Here is a 19,994-nt window from a genome sequence, read left to right on the forward strand (position 1 = left end):
ACATTGGCTTCAATTTTTCACCTGCCTCCTGTATGTTAGATTTTGAAGTGGGAGCAATGGCAGCCCTAAATGAAGAATTGCAAGAAATTTCAAGCAAGGGCTGTTACTTCCACTTTGCTCAAAATGTTTGGAGGAAGGTAAATATAATCTGTCTGAAAATTTTAATTTATGTTATCATTGTTTTTTGTTAGTGTACTCTCATTCAGGATGTTAAAGTGAAATCTACTCTATTATTTAACTAAATAAATAAAGAATAATTTAAATCATAAAAAATTATTGCTTTTATATAAATAAATACATAACAAATCAAGCTTTTAAGTATAAAAACTGATGATTTATATGAAATACACATTAACTTTATTGTTCTCAGGAATGAAAATTACAGTTAAGAAATTGCTGTAAGCAAAAACATGTAACTCGGTTGCATTAGTTATTTAATTATTGGCTAAGGTGTTAATTGATTAAAAGGTTTTGTTCTAATGCTGTAAAAAATGTACTTTTTTAAAAAATTACTAAAAAATCAAGTGAATGTATGTAATTATTCGTTTTAAATTATTCAAATTTAAAAAAATGCGGAGTGTTTTAAAACTTATCACTGTTCCAGAAGAATATTCTTGACGTGTTTAATAGGTAAGTTTAACCATGTGTGAAATAAGCTTTATAACACTCAAAGTGAGCTTCGATTTTAACTAATTTATACCTCCTTTTTAAAATAAATGGTCAAACACCTCAAGTGTTTAAAAAATTATTCACTTTAAAAAAAAATTGACAGGACTTTTCCATTGAGATTAAGTTTGTAGATAAATGAGCAATTTTTATAATTAAATAAACTTACAGTATTTTTAGTAGTCCAATCAATACAGCATTGAAGTAACTTTCCAAACTTTAAAATATCGTATGTCTAATGCGCTTAATTTAAGAAAAACTGGGACTTGACCATGCAATGACATTTTGAACAATTTTCAAAACATAATTTAGCATTGCTCATATATATTTTATAATGTGTGTCCAATCGCATTACAGTTATTAGTTAACCATAAGTTTATTATCACATTTTTTTAATTGAGATATATTTCTTTTTTATTAAAAGAGATTATTGAAGTGAAGTTCCCACATATTTAATTCCCTTTCACTTAACTGATATTCTATTTTGATTCCAACAGCTTATAAACAAAACAGTTAACAAAAAATTGCAAATATTTTCTTAATTGATCTTTAATTAATTCTTTTAGGTGCAAAAATTGGGGCTCGTTCACAATTTCAGGAATGATGAAACAACCAAAACGTGAATAAAGAGAATGGTGGTCTTTAAAGATAAGGTTAAAAAAGTTTAATTTTCTGCCTTTCAACAAGAAAAATTTGCAATGAATAAAATCTTTTGCGGTACATGACATGTACTGTTATATATATATATTGCGAAAGTATTGAAAGTCCGAGTTATAATGTTGCACACTCTTAAAATTAAAAAGTCTCCGACAAAATTTCTCATTTTATAAACCCTTCGTGTAAATAGGTTCGTGTAATTCGCTTCAGATTTCAATAAAAGAATATATAAATGCGTTTTTTTCCCCTCGATTTCTATGAATATATTTAATAATTGTTAAAAATTTATGTTAGATTGATTTCATGAAATTTAATAACAGATTATCATAGTCGTGATTAAACAATAATACAAAATGAAATATAATCCGAATATTCCCAAAATATATTTTTAATAAAACAGTAGTATAATTGTAAGCTAACGAAAAAATAAAGATGATAGTGATAAAAAATAAGTTTAAATGACACGGCATAAAAATAATGAAAAGTTATAATCGAAGTAATGAAAAAAAAATAACGTTAATGCTTTTAAAAATACCATAAGTGTTAAGAATAGAATTATTTGTTAAATTATTAAGCATTTTCTGAAATTATTAACTATTATTTAAATTAAAAATAGCTTTAAGAGGCTTTAAAGAATATAACTTTAAAAAAAAGAAAAATGTAGTTTTAAAAACTTATGAGGGAGTCAACACTACACTTACTTATACCAACTGGTATAAGTTGAGTATCATAATTAAGAAAAATTTAAATGAGCATAAATGTAAACAAACTAAAAATATAAACTAACATTAAAACTTTTAAGAACTTATATTTAAGATGTTTATAAGAAATTAATAATAATTAATAACAGAACACTAATATCATAACATAAATTTAATTAAATCACTCAACTACAAACTAAAATTATTAACTAACATTAAGATTTAATTCATGGAAATGTTTATTATTTTACATTATTTTCATTAACTGATAAATATAGAATTATTTTATTTCATTTTTGATAAATTTCCTGAAATTAAATAATTTTAACTTAAATCAAGAATAACTTCTTGAAATTTTAAGAAAATAACTTTCAAATAAAAAATATTTTGCAATTAAAAAAAATCCGGAGGGGACACATGCTTTCCTCTACTAATCAGCTTTATAATCAGCTTGTTATCTCTTATCTTCAAGAGTATCGATTCATGCTATTGCATTTAGAAATTTACTTTTTGGGCACTCTGAAGGTTTCAAGTGAATGCATTAACGACTTTGATATAATTTACATGCTGCTTGGCGATAAACATCTTGAAAAAAAATGATAAACGTTGCCACCCGGAGTACACTCCGAACATCATTTACTTGGCGTTAGTTTGAAGTCAAATTGTTGGCATGTAAGAGGCGATAGAGGATAATTCCCTAGCACCCCTCTCCAAGCTCAATCCTAGTTCTTCACTCCTCCGATTTCCCTTTGGAGTCTCCCCCCCCCCCCCGATTTTGACAGTTGAAGTTTGATTAAGGATTACGCCCACTGGAGAGGAGGAGAAGTTTTGGGTAAGGTCGAGGAAGCAGGAACGTGGTTAGGATGGGATGCGTTTAACGCTGGGATTAAATTAGATTTCCGATTTCAAAGATAATTTTTACCCAGATATTTTATGATTTCTTATAAGCATTTACCTAGATATTTTATGAATATATTTCAGACATAATTTTTTCTCACACAAATTTATTATTTCGTATAATAAATGGATTAAATAATTAGTTTCGGTTTCTAGCAGAACTTATAATAAAATCTATAATAATCTTGCACGACTTTAAATAAAACGTGAAAATTTTTTCTGCTCCAAATTTTTATGTATTCTCAGCCGTAATATATTTAGTACAAATTATTGCCGTGTTTTTATTGACTTTTATTTTATCTACCTCGTAATATTTTCAAAATATTTGCTGAAAAAAATGCATTTTTTTCTTTAAAAAATTGGTGAGTTATAACTGAGATTAGTGCATTATAAATAAAAAAGATTACTATAATTAAATCGTATATAATATAAATACGAATTACTATAAATTGTATATTTATTTTTATTCCGCTGTGCAATTTTCTATCAGAGATTTGAAATAACAGAAGCTTTTAGAATATCTCTTTTGCAATTTTTATAAAGTAGTTGTTTAGGCGAAATGCATAATTAAGAAACATAATTTTATTTATTTTCACTTGTCTTTTGAGTTGGGTAGAATACAAGTTCGTAATAAAAAGCATGGAATATGAAGAAAGGAAATTTTTTCGCTTTAATCGTTTTTGAATTATTATTAAGTTGCAGATAAATTTAGATGCATAATTAAGTTTTAAATTATTTTTGTTAGAAATAGCATTAAAAAAGTAATTGAATAAGAAAAACGATTTAGAGTTATTTCTTAATCTTCTGTTTGACATTTGACCTTTTTAAAATACTTACTCCTTTAATAAAATGGTAAAAAAAACTTAAGCATAATTTTCTTTTCTGTTTTGAAATTCTCCATTAACTATCAGCTGAGTTATTCTAAAATTATTCACTTATATTCTTTTGTTATTATTAAACTAGCGTTATTATGTTTTTACAAATAATACTTTAAATTATCTTAATGTATGCGATTAATTCTACTTCAAAAAGTTTTTTACGAATTTATGCGACGTGTAAAAAAAGAGAATTTCTTTTGAATTACTTTTGCGTAATTCATTTGCACACAGAATGGTAAATCATAAGAAAAAAATATCCTGCGTCAATCCGAAAAACAATTGTAAGAATTTTGTTATTAAAGATGTGTGCAATGAAAACTAGTTGATATTTGCATCGAATTAAACTACTAACTCGAATTTGTAATTTTGTAATAAAAAATCCTTATGGCTAGACTTACAGCAATAAAAATGTATAACTAAAGTTCTAACTCCCAAAAGTTTTAACAAAGTTCTTACGACTTGGCACCCCTGTCTTTTGAGTTGGATTCCAAAGAGCGTGATAAAAAGACTGGAATATAAAGAAAGAAAACTTTTTTAAATAAATTGTTTTTCAATTAATTGTTTTAAAGTTGCTGATAAACTTAGATGCATAATTAAGAAACCTTTTTTTATTATTTATTTCCTTAATTTTTCTGTTCTCAATATTCCAAGAAAAATTATTTATATTTCTAGTCTTAGTAGTTATAACATCGAAATATACCCGAAAATTTGTTTTTTAAAAATTATGTAATATTTTAAGAAAAAAATTGTTAAAATAAACATTAAAAAATTTCTAAAATCACGTTGTTTTAAAAAGTTTGTTTAAAAATTGTACAAAAAAATGCTAGACTATAAAGAAAACTTTTTAGTTATTTCTGAAACTGTTGTTTGATATTTGAACTTTTGAAATTACTTATTGTTAGTATAACAAATTTTAGGGAGAGAAAAAATCAAGCGTAATTGTCTTCTCTGTTTTGAGATTTTTTAAAAATATTATCTAAGTATTAATAATTTGTTAAGTATTATTAATTTTTAAATATTAACTAATATATTAACTAATATATTCTGCTTTACCTGTATTCATTGGTCATTATTAGACTAGTCTTTTTTTAATATTATTCAAACAATATAAGTTATCCTGATCAGTGGCGTAGTTTTGGGGGGGGGGTTGGGGGACAACCCCCCCCCCCGAAATTATTCGTAACTTGTTTAATCAAAATGGACAACTCTATAAAAATAAATACAATTTAATTTACAAGTGTTTTTTTAAATAAAGAAATAAAAATTAATAATAAAAATAAAAATTAATAATAAATATAAAAATAGTATCAATATTCTTCATCTATGCAAAAAACAATTGTTAGTTTCTTTTTCATTTTACACGTGACCACGCGAGTAATATTGCTGACGAGATCAATTTCAAGGCCGCTGTCTCAACCAATCTCCAGCGTTAGGGGGTAAAAATAAAAGAGATGGGAAAAAAGAATTTTAGTTTATGTTAGTGATTGATTCTTTCGATTATAATCATGGATCGTTGGCTAATTAAAAGGCCAAGAATTGAAACAAATAATGACAAAGATATTGACTCCGTTTCGATAAACGATTGTTTCACTAATATGGAATGTTGTTCGAGTTCAGGAAATAACTCAAAAACAGCAGGTAAGCAATATTTTTTTGTCAAATTTTATTATTCCAGTTTAACTTTCTTCTGATTTTTGCTAATAACGTATTTTCTTGAAAAGAGAATTTTCATTATTATAAATTTTAATTTCCTCAGCATAAAGAAAAGCAAAATAAAAATAATATTTTTTTTGTTGACTTTAAATTATTTTATTACACTTGATTCTGTTCTATTTGCTTGATTTAAAATTATTTCATATTGGACATGCCGAAAGATATAAAATAATTGAATAATCGTATATAATAAACATTTACATATTTGAAAGAATTATCTTTCAGAATATTTTTTTTTTTACATTTCAATTATTCTTATAAATATGTATAGTTCTATTCTAGATTCCTTCAATTATGCACTTAAATATCGAGTTGAAACAAAATTATAAACATTTTTTTTACCCATCAAATATTTTTTCCAAATTATAAGCGTTACAAATCGTTTTTTTTTTTCAAACGTATACATAAATAGTGCTTCTTTTCTTCCGTTTCTAACAGCTTTGCCCATTTCGTTTTTGAGGTGATTATTTACTTTGTTAGCAATTTTAAATGCGAATCGTATGAACGGCTTTTCTTATTCAATACTGAAAGTTTTTTTTATATTTTCAAGTTTCAAATTTGCTTTAATTTTTAAAACTTTCCTTTGTTTCACATTTTCATTAAAAACATAATTTTCATTGCAGTTTTAAATGAATCAGTTATCGAAAGTGGAAGTGATCCGATGTTAAAAGATATTTCACGTTTAGAGCATAGTAAAAAATACACTGATGAAGAAAAATGGGAAATTTTAAAAAATCGTTGTATGCCAAATGAATCATTTAAGTTTCCTACTAGTGGAAAAAGAAAATTAAAATTTCAAAGAAAATGGCTGTTAGAATTCCCTTGGTTAGAATATTCAGGAAATTTGGACGGTGCATTTTGTCGATATTGTTTTTTCTTCTGTAGTGAAGAAGTAGGTAAGGGGAGCCATACAGTGCCAAATTCTCTTGTGAAAAAGCCTTTTAATAAATGGAAAAACGCTAAAGAGAAGTTTAATTATCATCAAAATTTAGACTATCACAAAAATGCATGCGTGTCTGGGCAACATTTTATAAGCATTATTGAAAATAAAATTCCTAACGTACATCTTCAACTTGACACTGCGAAACAAGTCACAATTAAAGAAAATAGAAAAGTGTTAACATCAATCATCGAAACTATAATTTTAATAGGCAAACAAGAATTAGCTTGCCGTGGTCATTGTGACTCCGGACCGATAACGATGAAAGCTCCATGCCACAATGATGGAAATCTACTGCGCTTTCGAATGGCAGCGGGGGATGAAAGTCTAAGGCTGCATTTTGCTCGAAAGGAAGCCGCTTCTAAAAGCCGCTACGTAAGTCCTCAAATCCAAAATGAGCTCATTGAAATTTGTGGAAGGACTATTTTAAAAGAGCTTGTTGTTAAGATCAACAAGTCTGAATGCTTCAGCATATTAGCTGATGAAACTCCAGACGTTAGCGGGGTTGAACAATTATCACTGTGTGCCCGATATTTAGAAAAAACCGAGCAAGGACTAGTTTTGAGAGAAGACTTTTTGACTTTTGTGCAAGTTGATGACGTCACTGGAAGAGGATTATCAAATAAATTAATCAATACTTGCAAAGAATTAAATTTAAATTTGAAGTTTTTAAAAGGTCAAGGATATGATGGCGCGTCTTCAATGAGCGGAAAGTTGCAAGGGTGTGCAGCTCGTATTAAGGAGATGTATCCACAAGCTTTATACGTTCATTGTGCAAGCCATTCTCTTAACTTAGCCTTAAGCGATACATGTGCTAATTCCTATTTGAGGAATGCCGTAGGCGTTATAAAAGAAGTGATTTACTTTTTCAGGCATTCATGCAAAAGGGAAGCCATTTTACGAAATGAAATTAATGAAATAAATAATGAGGTTAAAAAGCAACGTTTAACGAAATTGTGTGAGACGAGGTGGACAGAAAGACTTGATGCAGTTATTACGTTCAAAGAACTTTTTATTCCAATATTTTACTCTCTGGAAAAAATTCAGGAATCAGGAGACAACGAGTCTTCAAAGAAAGCGTACATTTTGTTACAGTCTTTAAAAGGTGGGAATTTTATTATTTCTTTGATAGTGATCCATGAGCTTTTTTCCTTTACTCACAGGCTATCAACATACTTACAAGGAGTAAAGGTTGATTTAGTATCCGCTGTGGATATGGCAGATGATTTAATAAACCTGTTTAAGAGTGCACGTGAAAACGCCGAATCAAAATTTAAATCTTTATTTGAAAATGCGACTGAATTTGCTGACGAAGTTGGAGAAGAGCTCAAAATTCCCCGCCTTTCAGCAAAACAGAGGAAATTATCCTGCATGTTCTCCCGAAGATTATTACAGGAAATTGATATTTATTCCTGCTTTAGACCACATTATTTGCCAATTAAATATAAGATTTGCTGCCCATCGAAAAGTACTCACAAGTATTCAAAACATTTTACCCGTTTCAGTAGTAAAATTGAGTGAAAAACAAATTGAAGGGTGTTTGGAAGAAATTTTAACGACATGGCCGGACATATCAGACGTTGCAGCTGCTAATATTATTGTTAAGGAAGTTTTACTGTGGAAGCAACGTTGTACTCAACCTTCAGACGCAGAAAGGCCCCATTCATTTATAGACGCAATAAACTTCTGTGATGAACTTTTATTTCCACACGTCTACAACATCTTAAAAATAGGAGCTACCTTACCTGTCACTGTTGCCAGTGTAGAACGCAGCTTTTCGACTTTGAAAAGAATTAAATCATATTTGAGAAACTCCACAAAAGAAACTCGTTTGAACGGACTGGCTCATTTAAGCATACATCGGGAAATTGAAGTAGATATAAATAATGTTATTAACATCTTTTCAGAATCTAAACATCGAAACATCTTTTTGTAACACCTATCAATTTATTTGCTAAAATATATGTACCATATACTAGTACTTGATAATATTTATATATTTTAATGATTTTGCTTTATATGCATCTTATAATTTATTGAAACGAGATATTGCCTGATAGGAAGATATATATATATATATATATATATATATATATATATATATATATATATATATATAATTTGTATGTGTGTGTCGAAAGTAGATAACCCCCCCCCGAACATTCATCAAAACTACGCCACTGATCCTGATTGACGCAATTAATTCTAATTCAAAAAGTCTTCTACAAATTTATGTGGCACTTTAAACGAATATTTTTCCGAATGACTTTTTCATAATTTATTTACATGCACAATGGTAAATGATATGGCAAATATATAAAATCCATGATAAAATTTAAAAACAATTGAGGATGTTTTGAAATTGAAAATGTGTTTAATTGAAAGTATTAAAAATATTTGTAACGAGTTAAACTTTAAAAACGAATTTGTAATATATAAAAAAAAAAACGAATTCCCCTTGTGGTTAGAGCGTCAACAGTGAAATTGTGTCACTAAAAACTCTTGCATGAAATTCTTAAATGAATACGACTATTTGACATCCTTGTCTTCTGAGTTCGGTTTAAAGTAAGAGAGAAATAAAAGGCAAAAAATTAATTGCAGAGAATTTTTTTCCAAATCTAGTTCAATATAACACAACGATTGAAAATACCATTTTCTAAAAAGAGATAAGTTATTAAATTTGAAAAATAAATATTGCATTGTTTGAGTAACGTATTGTAATTTATTATAAAAAATATTATAAAAGAAAAGAAAATAATGTTTTTTTTTAAAACTAACTTACAATTATTAAAATGTATAAGTTTGCAATTGCGAAAACGAAAAGAGTCATAACAAAAAAGAAAGTAAAGAATTGAAAAAGCAGTTTCTTTTAAAACTGTAATGCAAAATTTTTTTTTAGATTATTTAAATTAACAATTATTTAAAAAATGCTAGTTTAAAGTTTATTTCATGCATTCTACGTATTTATTAAAGCTTATTTATTGTGCGTTATTTTGATACTTATTGTAGCTTTAAAACTAAAAGATTTTAGTGGTATAAAGTTACACATTTTATCAATTGCAAATATTAAAAAAAAAAATAATTATAAATAATAGAAGGTAATAAAATAATCATAAATATAATAAAATTTTTATAAATAATAAAACAAATGAAAAATGATAGAAAATTACAAAATTTTGTCAAATTAAATAACTTTTATTAATCATTATTTCGTTAAATCTAAAAGCTCTCGATAATATATATATATATATATATATATATATATATATATATATATATATATATATATATATATATATATATATATATATATATATATATAATTTCTAAAGTTTCATAATCAAGTGATAAAATTTCTGAAGGAATCAATTACACTTACACTCATGTCCATAAATTAAGGATAATTCAGAATCACACGGAAATCAAACTCTAAAATTAAAATTTCACCTGTAGAATTATCACACGTCCTGAAGAAGAATATGCAAATTACAGGAAATCACTAAATGACGCTGGTAGTACAGGGTTTGTCCGGAAAGTATTAGGACTGATTTTCTTCTGATTAGGACTGATTGACTGTACTTCGGAGCGTGCGCACGCCGACTGGATTCGGTAGAGGGCGTTCTTAGCTAACGAACGAGTGGCTGTTCAGTTGTCTCCGAGTAAGTGGAGAGTCAGGACAGGCATTTTCGCGCGACGTGCTTCTGTGAGTGTTGCAAGCCGAAAATGCAGCGTTTGTTAGAGCAGAGGTACGCGATTAAATTCCGTGTGAAACTCGGTAAATCTACGACAGAGACGTTTGATATGATCAAGCAGGCTTACCCAGATGTTGCTTTAGCAAGAAGTGGTGTGTTTCGGTGGCATCAGGCCTTTTTGGAGGGCCGGGAAGAGGTCGCCGATGAACACCGTGCTGGAAGACCTTCGACTTCGACAAACACCGACAATGTGACTCGTGTGCGTGAAGTTTTGAACTCAGACCGTAGACTAAGTATTCGCTTAATTGCCCAGATGTTAAATTTACCAAAATCTGTGGTTCATGACATTGTGTCGGAGCATTTGAACATGCACAAGGTGTGCGCGAAGATGGTCCCAAAAGTGCTCACTGACGACCAGAAATTGCGGCGAGTGGAAATGTGCCAAGAAAATTTGAACATGTGTGAAAGTGACCCCCAACTTTTGAATAACGTAATCACGGGTGACGAGTCATGGATCTTTGAGTATGATCCCGAGACAAAGAGGCAATCTTCCGAGTGGCACACGCCGGCGTCTAATCGCCCAAAAAAGGGAAGAATGAGCAAATCCAAAGTTAAAACGATGCTCATTGTCTTTTTTGACATCAAAGGCATCGTCCACCATGAATACGTTCCACCTGGACAAAGTGTCAACGCCAAGTTTTACGTAGAAGTGCTCAAGAGACTCAAACGAAGGGTCAATCGGATTGGAAGTTGCACCACGACAAAGCCCCGGCTCACACCGCCTTTCTTGTGAACAGCTGCCTGACCAAGGCCGGCATCCCAACGCTTCCGCAGCCACCCTACAGCCCAGATGTGCCCCTTATGAAAATTTAAGGTATATTTAAGGTTGATTTGAGGTATTTTTGAGGTATTAAGGTTGTTTTGAGGTATATTTGAGGTATATTTAAGGTTGCAGAGAAAACAGCAATAAAAATTATACCTCGTAAAGGTTGTAATTAAGGTGTACGAGATTGATTTATATATACTTCAGCTTGTTTTGAGGTTGTTTAAAATCCACTTCAAATCAACCAGACTGATAAGGAGATTTTTAAGGTATACCAGGTTTATTTTCTTACACTAGTAACAAAAGAGGTATTTTTGAGGTATAAAATTTTTTACCTTATTTCAACTAACGATAAAAAGGTATTTATTGAGGTATATGAAGTCATTTTATTTATACCTAAGCTTATTTTGATGTTGTTTTAAATTCACTTCAAATCATCCAGACTGATAAGATGATTTTTAAGGTATACGAGGTTGTTTCTCTTACACTTGTAACAAAAGAGGTATTTATGAGGTATAAAAAATCAACCTTATTTCAACTAACGAGAGTGAGGTAATTACGAGGTATAAAAAATATACCTTTTTTCTACTAACGATATTGAGGTATTTATGAGGTGTAAAAAAATATACCTTATTTCAACTAAAGAGAGTGAGGTATTTATTGAGGTGTTGAAGTCATTTTATTTATACCTAAGCTTGTTTTAAGGTTGCTTAAAGTACACTTCATATTAACTAACTCACTTCCCAGAGTTCCATGCGAGCCGGCAAATGGCGTGTGTGTTGACAATCGAAAGTCTATTCGAAATTCGGTAAGTGTGCTTGACATTTATTAATTTAGTTTTATCACTTTTAATCAAATATGCTTCAATTTTGAAACTTAAATTTTATTATTTTTGTTTTAACGACGCGTCCTGATCTTAAATAATTTAAGTTGGAGTATATTCTTAGAGGCTATCGTTGTAGGCTTAGCAATAAGAGAGAATAACCGAAATATTTCTCGTCACTGTTTTGGGTAACATTACTGGTGAATCGTTACAGCAGGTTATGCACAGTATATTTTATTGTTTGTAGTTCAGTCAAATAGAACTATTCTTTTTATTTTGATTAAATATATATGTTTTAACGTAGCAGTATGCACGCTGATTAATTAAGAAAAATGTTCACAATTTTTCTTATAAAAAAATCATTGAAAATTGAAAGACTTTTAAAATATCAATTTTGCTTTGAAATTCTACTATAGCTGTATGCTTATCGTTTGGATATTTGTTGCAAAGTTTATATTATTGTTCATATATATACAAAGTTTATATATATATATATATATATATATATATATATATATATATATATATATATATATATATATATTGTATATATATATATATATATATATATATATATATATATATATATATATATATATATATATATATATATATATATATATATATATATATATATATATATATATATATATTTACAGAGCTTATCCACAGTTCCCTGATATTACTGACATGGCCTAGGCTGTAAATAGCACATGCGCGGCGGCGCACAAGAAGAGGCAAGCAAGCTACTGCTCAGCCTTCCCCTAGGATATAGTTCTGAATTTATGCTTAAAAGAAAAAGTAATCTCTCCTAATAAACTACAGAATTTATGTAATTGTTGATAACAATAGTTTGCTAGATATTTGATAATTGAAAACTAGTAACTGTACTAGCTCACTTCTTCATGTTTGATCACAAAACTGCTATTTTCACTACATGTTATTTTCTCGCATTTTACCCACGTTAATTATTTACTAAGCAGATTGTTATTACTTATTAGAATATTGGGCAGAATGAAATTAAATCTGATTTCAAGTTTATATGACAATTTGTTTCAAGGTTATGAGCTTTTTCATGCATCTGTTTATGGTTCACTACTTCAAAAATTTGCGAATTTCAGAAATCTTAAATATTTTAGATATAAGTCAGTATAGTATGCAATTTTAACCCTGAATTGAATAAAATCAATTGCAAATAAATAAATATATATATATATATATATATATATATATATATATATATATATATATATATATATATATATATATATATATATATATATATATATATATATATTTACAGAGCTTATCCACAGTTCCCTGATATTACTGAGATGGCCTAGGCTGTAAATAGCACATGCGCGGCGGCGCACAAGAAGAGACAAGCAAGCTACTGCTCAGCCTTCCCCTAGGATATAGTTCTGAATTTATGCCTAAAAGAAAAAGTAATCTCTCCTAATAAACTACAGAATTTATGTAATTGTTGATAACAATAGTTTGCTAGATATTTGATAATTGAAAACTAGTAACTGTACTAGCTCACTTCTTCATGTTTGATCACAAAACTGCTATTTTCACTACATGTTATTTTCTCGCATTTTACCCACGTTAATTATTTACTAAGCAGATTGTTATTACTTATTAGAATATTGGGCAGAAGGAAATTAAATCTGATTTCAAGTTTATATGACAATTTGTTTCAAGGTTATGAGCTTTTTCATGCATCTGTTTATGGTTCACTACTTCAAAAATTTGCGAATTTCAGAAATCTTAAATATTTTAGAAATAAGTCAGTATAGTATGCAATTTTAACCCTGAATTGAATAAAATCATTTGCAAATAAAAACATTTATTGTTGAAAGTAATATGCATTATTTTGAGTTTCATCCTATGGGATGTGTATTTATATTTAAACAAGTGTTTGTAACAACTAACTATTAGTTTTATTCTGCTCGGTATTATAAGTTATATAGGAGATATTATACTCAACTTATTTTAAAAGTATTATTTCAAATCATTCTCTCTTGGACATTTTCCTCACATAAAATTACTCACAACTTTAAAATAAATGCTCCTTATCAGCTTGTAATTTGTCCTATTCGATTGAGTGTAAAAAAAGAATAAAAATTGGTACATAACTTTAAAATTTTAATTTATTAAACGATAGTAGATTCTTGATTACATTGATTAAAAATTATTAAAATAACAATTTTCTAAGAAACTCTGATGTGATTGACAATAACATAAGTCCTTTTCAGAATCAGCGTCCAAAAATTTAAAAAAAAGCTGCTAGTTTCATGAAGTCTGACAAAAAGTTGAAAAATATAGACTAGGTTTATTCAGTTTAAAGATTTTTAAAAAAGAAAGGGAAGGAAATCTAATTATTAGACTTACAAGTACCATAATGTTGCAGATGTATAGAAAAATAAAAAGTGTTAAAATTGCATAATAAGATTGGAATTATACAGGGTGTTTATAAAGTCCCGTACCCATTTTGATGTTTAATAACTCATAAAATAATAAAGTTAGATTAAAATTAATAACATTAATGGTTAGATAGACTCAAAAAGTTTCTTGACCCTTGTCAATGAACTTCCACGTGTGTCCCCTTCGTCGCACGGAGAATATCAAGTCGATAGTCAATTTCACGAGAGGTAGCTTTCTTTTTTACAGAAAAGACAATCTCATCAGTCGTATACTTAGACATGTTGGAAAACTTCGTATTTCCACAACTAGAAGAGCTTCAGCCACATGTATTTTTGCAACAAGATGGTGCACCACCTCATTGGGGTTTCATCGTTCGTAGTTCTTTGAATGACCATTTTACAGGAAGATGGATTGGGCGAGGAGGTCCAATTCCTTGGCCACCCAGATCACCTGATATAACGCCGCTGGACTTTTTTCTTTGGGGATTTATAAAGGACAATGTTTACAGGAGGATCGTGTCGAACATTGATGGCCTAAAAACCAGAATTACAACCGCAATAGCCTCTGTGAATGCCGACATGCTTGCCGCTACCTTCGTAAGTGCTAAAAAAACATCTTTGGTTGATAAATTAATACTTCTAAAAATACAAAAATATATACTTGAGGTTACGAAATAATAACTTAAGGTAGAACATGGAACACATGGCGCTAATTAAAAATGACCTTTCCAATTGTTGAAAATACACTTCAGGTTGATTTATAACAACCAGAAGTGTAAAATGGCCCACCTTTGGTTGAAAAATATCTACCTCTACAGCATAAAACTATATACCTGAGGCTGAAAAACAATTACCTGATGTCGAGCAAAATACACCTGAGGAAGATTTATAATAAGCTGAAGTGTAAAATGAAACACCATAGGTTGAAAAATATCTACCTCTACAAGCATAAAATTAGATACCTGAGGTTGAAAAATAATTACCTGAAGTCAAACAAAATACACCTGTGGTTGATTTATAATAACCTGAAGTGTAAAATGACACACCTTAGGTTGCTGAATAAATACTTCCAAAAGTGTAAAAAAATATACTTCAGGCTGAAACATATATACCTCTGGAGGTATATTTAAGGTACATTTGAGGTTGATTTTGAGGTATTCATTTGCACCCTTTTCAACCTTTAAGACGTATTTAAACAACAACCTCCTTTATACCTTTAAAATATACCTCGTTTATACCTCATTTATACCTCGATTTTTTCATAAGGGTATCCACAGTTCCCTGATATTACTGAGATGACCTAGGCTGTAAATAGCACATGCGCGGCGGCGCAGAAGAAGAGACAAGCAAGCTACTGCTCAGCCTTACCCTAGGATATAGTTCTGAATTTATACCTAAAAGAAAAAGTAATCTCTCCTAATAAACTACAGAATTTATGTAATTGTTGATAACAATAGTTTGCTAGATATTTGATAATTGAAAACTAGTAACTGTGCTAGCTCACTTCTTTATGTTTGATCACAAAACTGCTATTTTCATTACATGTTATTTTCTCGCATTTTACCCACGTTAATTATTTACTAAGCAGATTGTTATTACTTATTAGAATATTGGGCAGAATGAAATTAAATCCGATTTCAAGTTTATATGACAATTTGTTTCAAGGTTATGCGCTTTTTCATGCAGCTGTTTATGGTTCACTACTTCAAAAATGTGCGAATTTCGGAAATCTTAAATATTTTAGAAATAAGTCAGTATAGTATGCAATTTTAATCCTGAATTGAGTAAAATCAATTGCAAATAAAAACATTTATTGTTGAAAGTAATATGCATTATTTTGAGTTTCACCCTATGGGATGCGTATTTATATTTAAACAAGTGTTTGTAACAACTAACTATTAATTTTATTCTGCTCGGTATTATAAGTTATATAGGAGATATTATACTCAACTTATTTTAAAAGTATTATTTCAAATCATTCTCTCCTAGACATTTTCCTCACATAAAATTACTCACAACTTTAAAATAAATGCTCCTTATCAGCTTGTAATTTGTTCTATTCGATTGAGTGTAAAAAAAGAATAAAATTGGTACGTAACTTTAAAATTTTAATTTATTAAACGATTGTAGATTCTTGATTACATTGATTAAAAATTATTAAAATAACAATTTTCTAAGAAACTCTGATGTGATTGACAATAACATAAGTTCTTTTCAGAATCAGCGTCAAAAATTTAAAAAAAAGCTGCTAGTTTCATGAAGTCTGACCAAAAGTTGAAAAATATAGACTAGGTTTATTGAGTTTAAAGATTTTTAAAAAAGAAAGGGAAGGAAATCTAATTATTAAACTTACAAGTACCATAATGTTACATATGTATAGAAAAATAAAAAGTGTTAAAATTGCATAATAAGATTGGAATTATACAGGGTGTTTATAAAGTCCCGGACCCATTTTGATGTTTAATAACTCATAAAATAATATAGATAGATTAAAATTAATAGCATTAATGGTTAGATAGACTCAAAAAGTTTCATGACCCTTGTCAATGAACTTCCTCGTGTGACCCCTCCGTCGCACGGAGAATATCAAGTCGATAGTCAATTTCACGAGAGGTAGCTTTCTTTTTAACAGAAAAGACAATCTCATCAGTCGTATACTTAGACATGTTGGAAAACTTCGTATTTCCACAACTAGAAGAGCTTCTGCCACATGTCTTTTTGCAACAAGAGGGTGCACCACCTCATTGGGGTGTCATCGTTCGTTGTTCTTTGAATGACCATTTTACAGGAAGATGGATTGGGCGAGGAGGTCAAATTCCTTGGCCACCCAGATCACCTGATATAACGCCACTGGACTTTTTTCTTTGTGGATTTATAAAGGACAATGTTTACAGGAGGATCGTGTCGAACATTGATGACTTAAAAGCCAGAATTACAACCGCAATACCTTCTGTGGATGCCGACATGCTTGCCGCTACCTGGCGTGAAATTGACTATCGACTTGATATTCTCCGTGCGACGAAGGGGGCGCATGTGGAAGTTCATTGACAAGGGTCATGAAACTTTGAGTCTATCTAACCATTTATGTTATTAATTTTAATCTATCTTTATTATTTTATGAGTTATTAAACATCAAAATGAGTCCGGGACTTTATAAATACCCTATATATTTGAATTTCTGTATATGTTGTTAATGGTTATACTGTCTTCAATGTATTTTATTTTGTGACTGTGATACATATCATGCTCTTTAGCTACGAGGATTGAATTGAAATGGCAGAAGAGTAATACTATTTATCTGGAGAAAAAAAATTAATTTCATCCAGTTAATTTAAATCATTAAAAAAAACGATTTCTAATATTTTAAAACCTGCCACTATTATTGTAAATATGACTTTCTTACTAATTCATATTTTTTTTCTTCTTTTAGGTTCCAATAATTACAAGTTTCAACATGTAGACGGAAACAGTTTTTAAAATAATTTTGTTGGTTTGTAAAAAAAATGACATTTTAGTTTTAAATAAAAGTAGTACTTTGAATTTCAGCTGACTAATTATTTAAATTTGTAGTTTTATAGCTTTAAAAATTCAAGCACCTTAGACAACTATCTTCTAAAAATACGAGTATAAATTCACATAAATTATTTTAAGATGATTTAAATCAATCTATTAAAATTATAGAAGAAGTATGCATTTGGAACTTTCTTTTATAGCTTAACAAAAGCAATTACTACCAAAGGTCTAATATTAAAAATTTCAGAACCAAAATAGGTTCTAGGGGTGTTTCACCGAACATACCACCTGTGGTCTTTACCCCCACCCCTACAGAATGAAAGGAACTCCTGAGGTAGGTATACTGACATCGAAAACAAGTACAGGGGTTAACATAAGATTGATTTTTGGCATAACAATATGAAGTCAAAAATCTCGCCAGTGATATGTTTGTAAACTACACCTTCCCTCTTACACACGAATTAGCTGCGCATGCTCGACAAATCGAAAACAAAAATCGAAATACTAGATCAGTTGTGACTAGTATTGACAGCACTGATCTAGTAACTAGTTTTACTCGATATCCACTCCCTCGAGTGAGCTGTGGTGCTTCTTTATTGTAATTTAATCCTTTTTTTATAAGTTGTAATGATTAATATTAATTCATAACATTCTGTCTCTTTGCAGAAAAATAGGAAAATTCGCAAATTTCATAAAACATTTTTTATCTCGAATTTTTGAAAGATTTATAATTTGTAAACTTTAAAATTAAAAAAAAAGGAAACTAATATGTTCTTAAAATTTAATTCTTTATATCATTCTAAAATTCAAATACTTGAAATAAAAAAAAACACAATTTATGTACTTACAAAAAATAAACATAATTAAATTAAAAAAATAAAATAATGAACATTTTAGTGAGCAATCTGAGCTGCCCAAAACATTAAATTTCATATAAAGCACAAGAAATTGGAAAATGATAATAATTGCTGATATATAGTCTCATTATTATCTGTTAGCGTTCAATTAGTTTGTAAAAAGCGTTTTTCTGGTTTTCATTTATGCTTAATGGAAATTCTAATTATTTTCATTCAAAAAGTCTTTCAAAATGTGATTTTACTCCTCTATTTCAATTACAAGTTATTTTGTTATCTGCGTTGTGTACAAAAAAGTGAAAAAAGTACAAAAATAAGAAGAGCATTTCACAACATTTACTAAGATGATAGACTATATATCCAGGATGATATTGATATTGATTATTAAAAAATAATTTCATTGCTATAATAAACACTGAGAAGAAATCCTATTATATATAGGTTAATATATAGGTTATATATAGGTCATAATACATAGGTTACTACAATAGCTTTTATATTACTCTGATACTTAAACTGCAAATTCGATACTGTGGATAAGTGGATAAGTTCGAAACTGTGGATAAGTTCTGTATGTGTATATATATATATATATATATATATATATATATATATATATATATATATACATAAATAAATACAAGAAAACACGAAGAAAGTTAAGAAAAACAATGAGTTTCATTTATTGCGCTTAAGCTGCAAGTAAACAGAACTCATTAGATAAGACATACAAAAAGAAAGGGGGGAGATAATAAGTAAAAAAAATAACAAACAATAGAAAAATATATAAAAAAAAGAAGAAAAAAAAGAATGAAATTTTATTAAAAAAACCGGAAGAAAAAAAAGATATAATCTTTTCTTCAGCTCACACGATTATATCAGTAAAACAGAGTGCTTTCTGATATTCTATCAATAAAGTCAAAGCAAAATATATTAATACAATAGTGTGAGGAGCACTCAAAAATTTTTTTACAAAAATAACAATAAGTAAAATGGATCACAAAAAGTAAAAATAACATGTAAAAACAGAAAATAAAATGAAATAAAAGGAAAAACATTAAAAAGGGGGCTATAAAGCGAGTAGCAAAATCAGATCAACTTTTTTTTTCCGGTTTTTTTAATAAAATTTCAATCTTTTTTCTTTTCTTTTCTTTTCTTTTTTTTATTATTTTTTTTTTATATATATATTTATATAAACTATTTTTTATTATTTTTTTACTTATTATTCCCCCCCCCCCTTCTTTTTATATGTCTATAATTTTTCTTTGTTTTATTCTTCATTTTGAACTTATCTAATGAGTTCTGTTTACTTGCAGCTTAAGCGCAATAAATGAAACTCATTGTTTTTCTTAACTTTCTTCGTGTTTTCTTGTATTTATTTATGTATATATATATATATATATATATATAT

General features: G+C 28.8%; 2 protein-coding genes across 2 annotated transcripts; both read left to right on the forward strand.

Annotated features, from left to right (window-relative positions):
* The first annotated feature begins 6,713 nt into the window (after positions 1-6,713).
* Positions 6,714-7,641, forward strand: LOC147811920 (52 kDa repressor of the inhibitor of the protein kinase-like). The gene is made up of 3 exons (XM_087162289.1): positions 6,714-7,043; positions 7,119-7,557; positions 7,616-7,641. Exons 1-3 carry the CDS (start codon positions 6,714-6,716, stop codon positions 7,639-7,641), a joined length of 795 nt encoding a protein of 264 aa, XP_087018415.1.
* Positions 7,642-7,743: 102 nt separating this feature from the next.
* On the forward strand, positions 7,744-8,388 carry LOC147811921 (52 kDa repressor of the inhibitor of the protein kinase-like). The gene has a single exon (XM_087162290.1). The coding sequence runs from the start codon at positions 7,744-7,746 to the stop codon at positions 8,386-8,388; it is 645 nt and encodes a 214-aa protein (XP_087018416.1).
* Positions 8,389-19,994: the final 11,606 nt, after the last annotated feature.

This window comes from Parasteatoda tepidariorum, chromosome 4, assembly GCF_982258835.1.
Source record: "Parasteatoda tepidariorum strain Cologne lab strain chromosome 4, Ptep-v5.0, whole genome shotgun sequence".
NCBI lineage: Eukaryota > Metazoa > Arthropoda > Arachnida > Araneae > Theridiidae > Parasteatoda > Parasteatoda tepidariorum.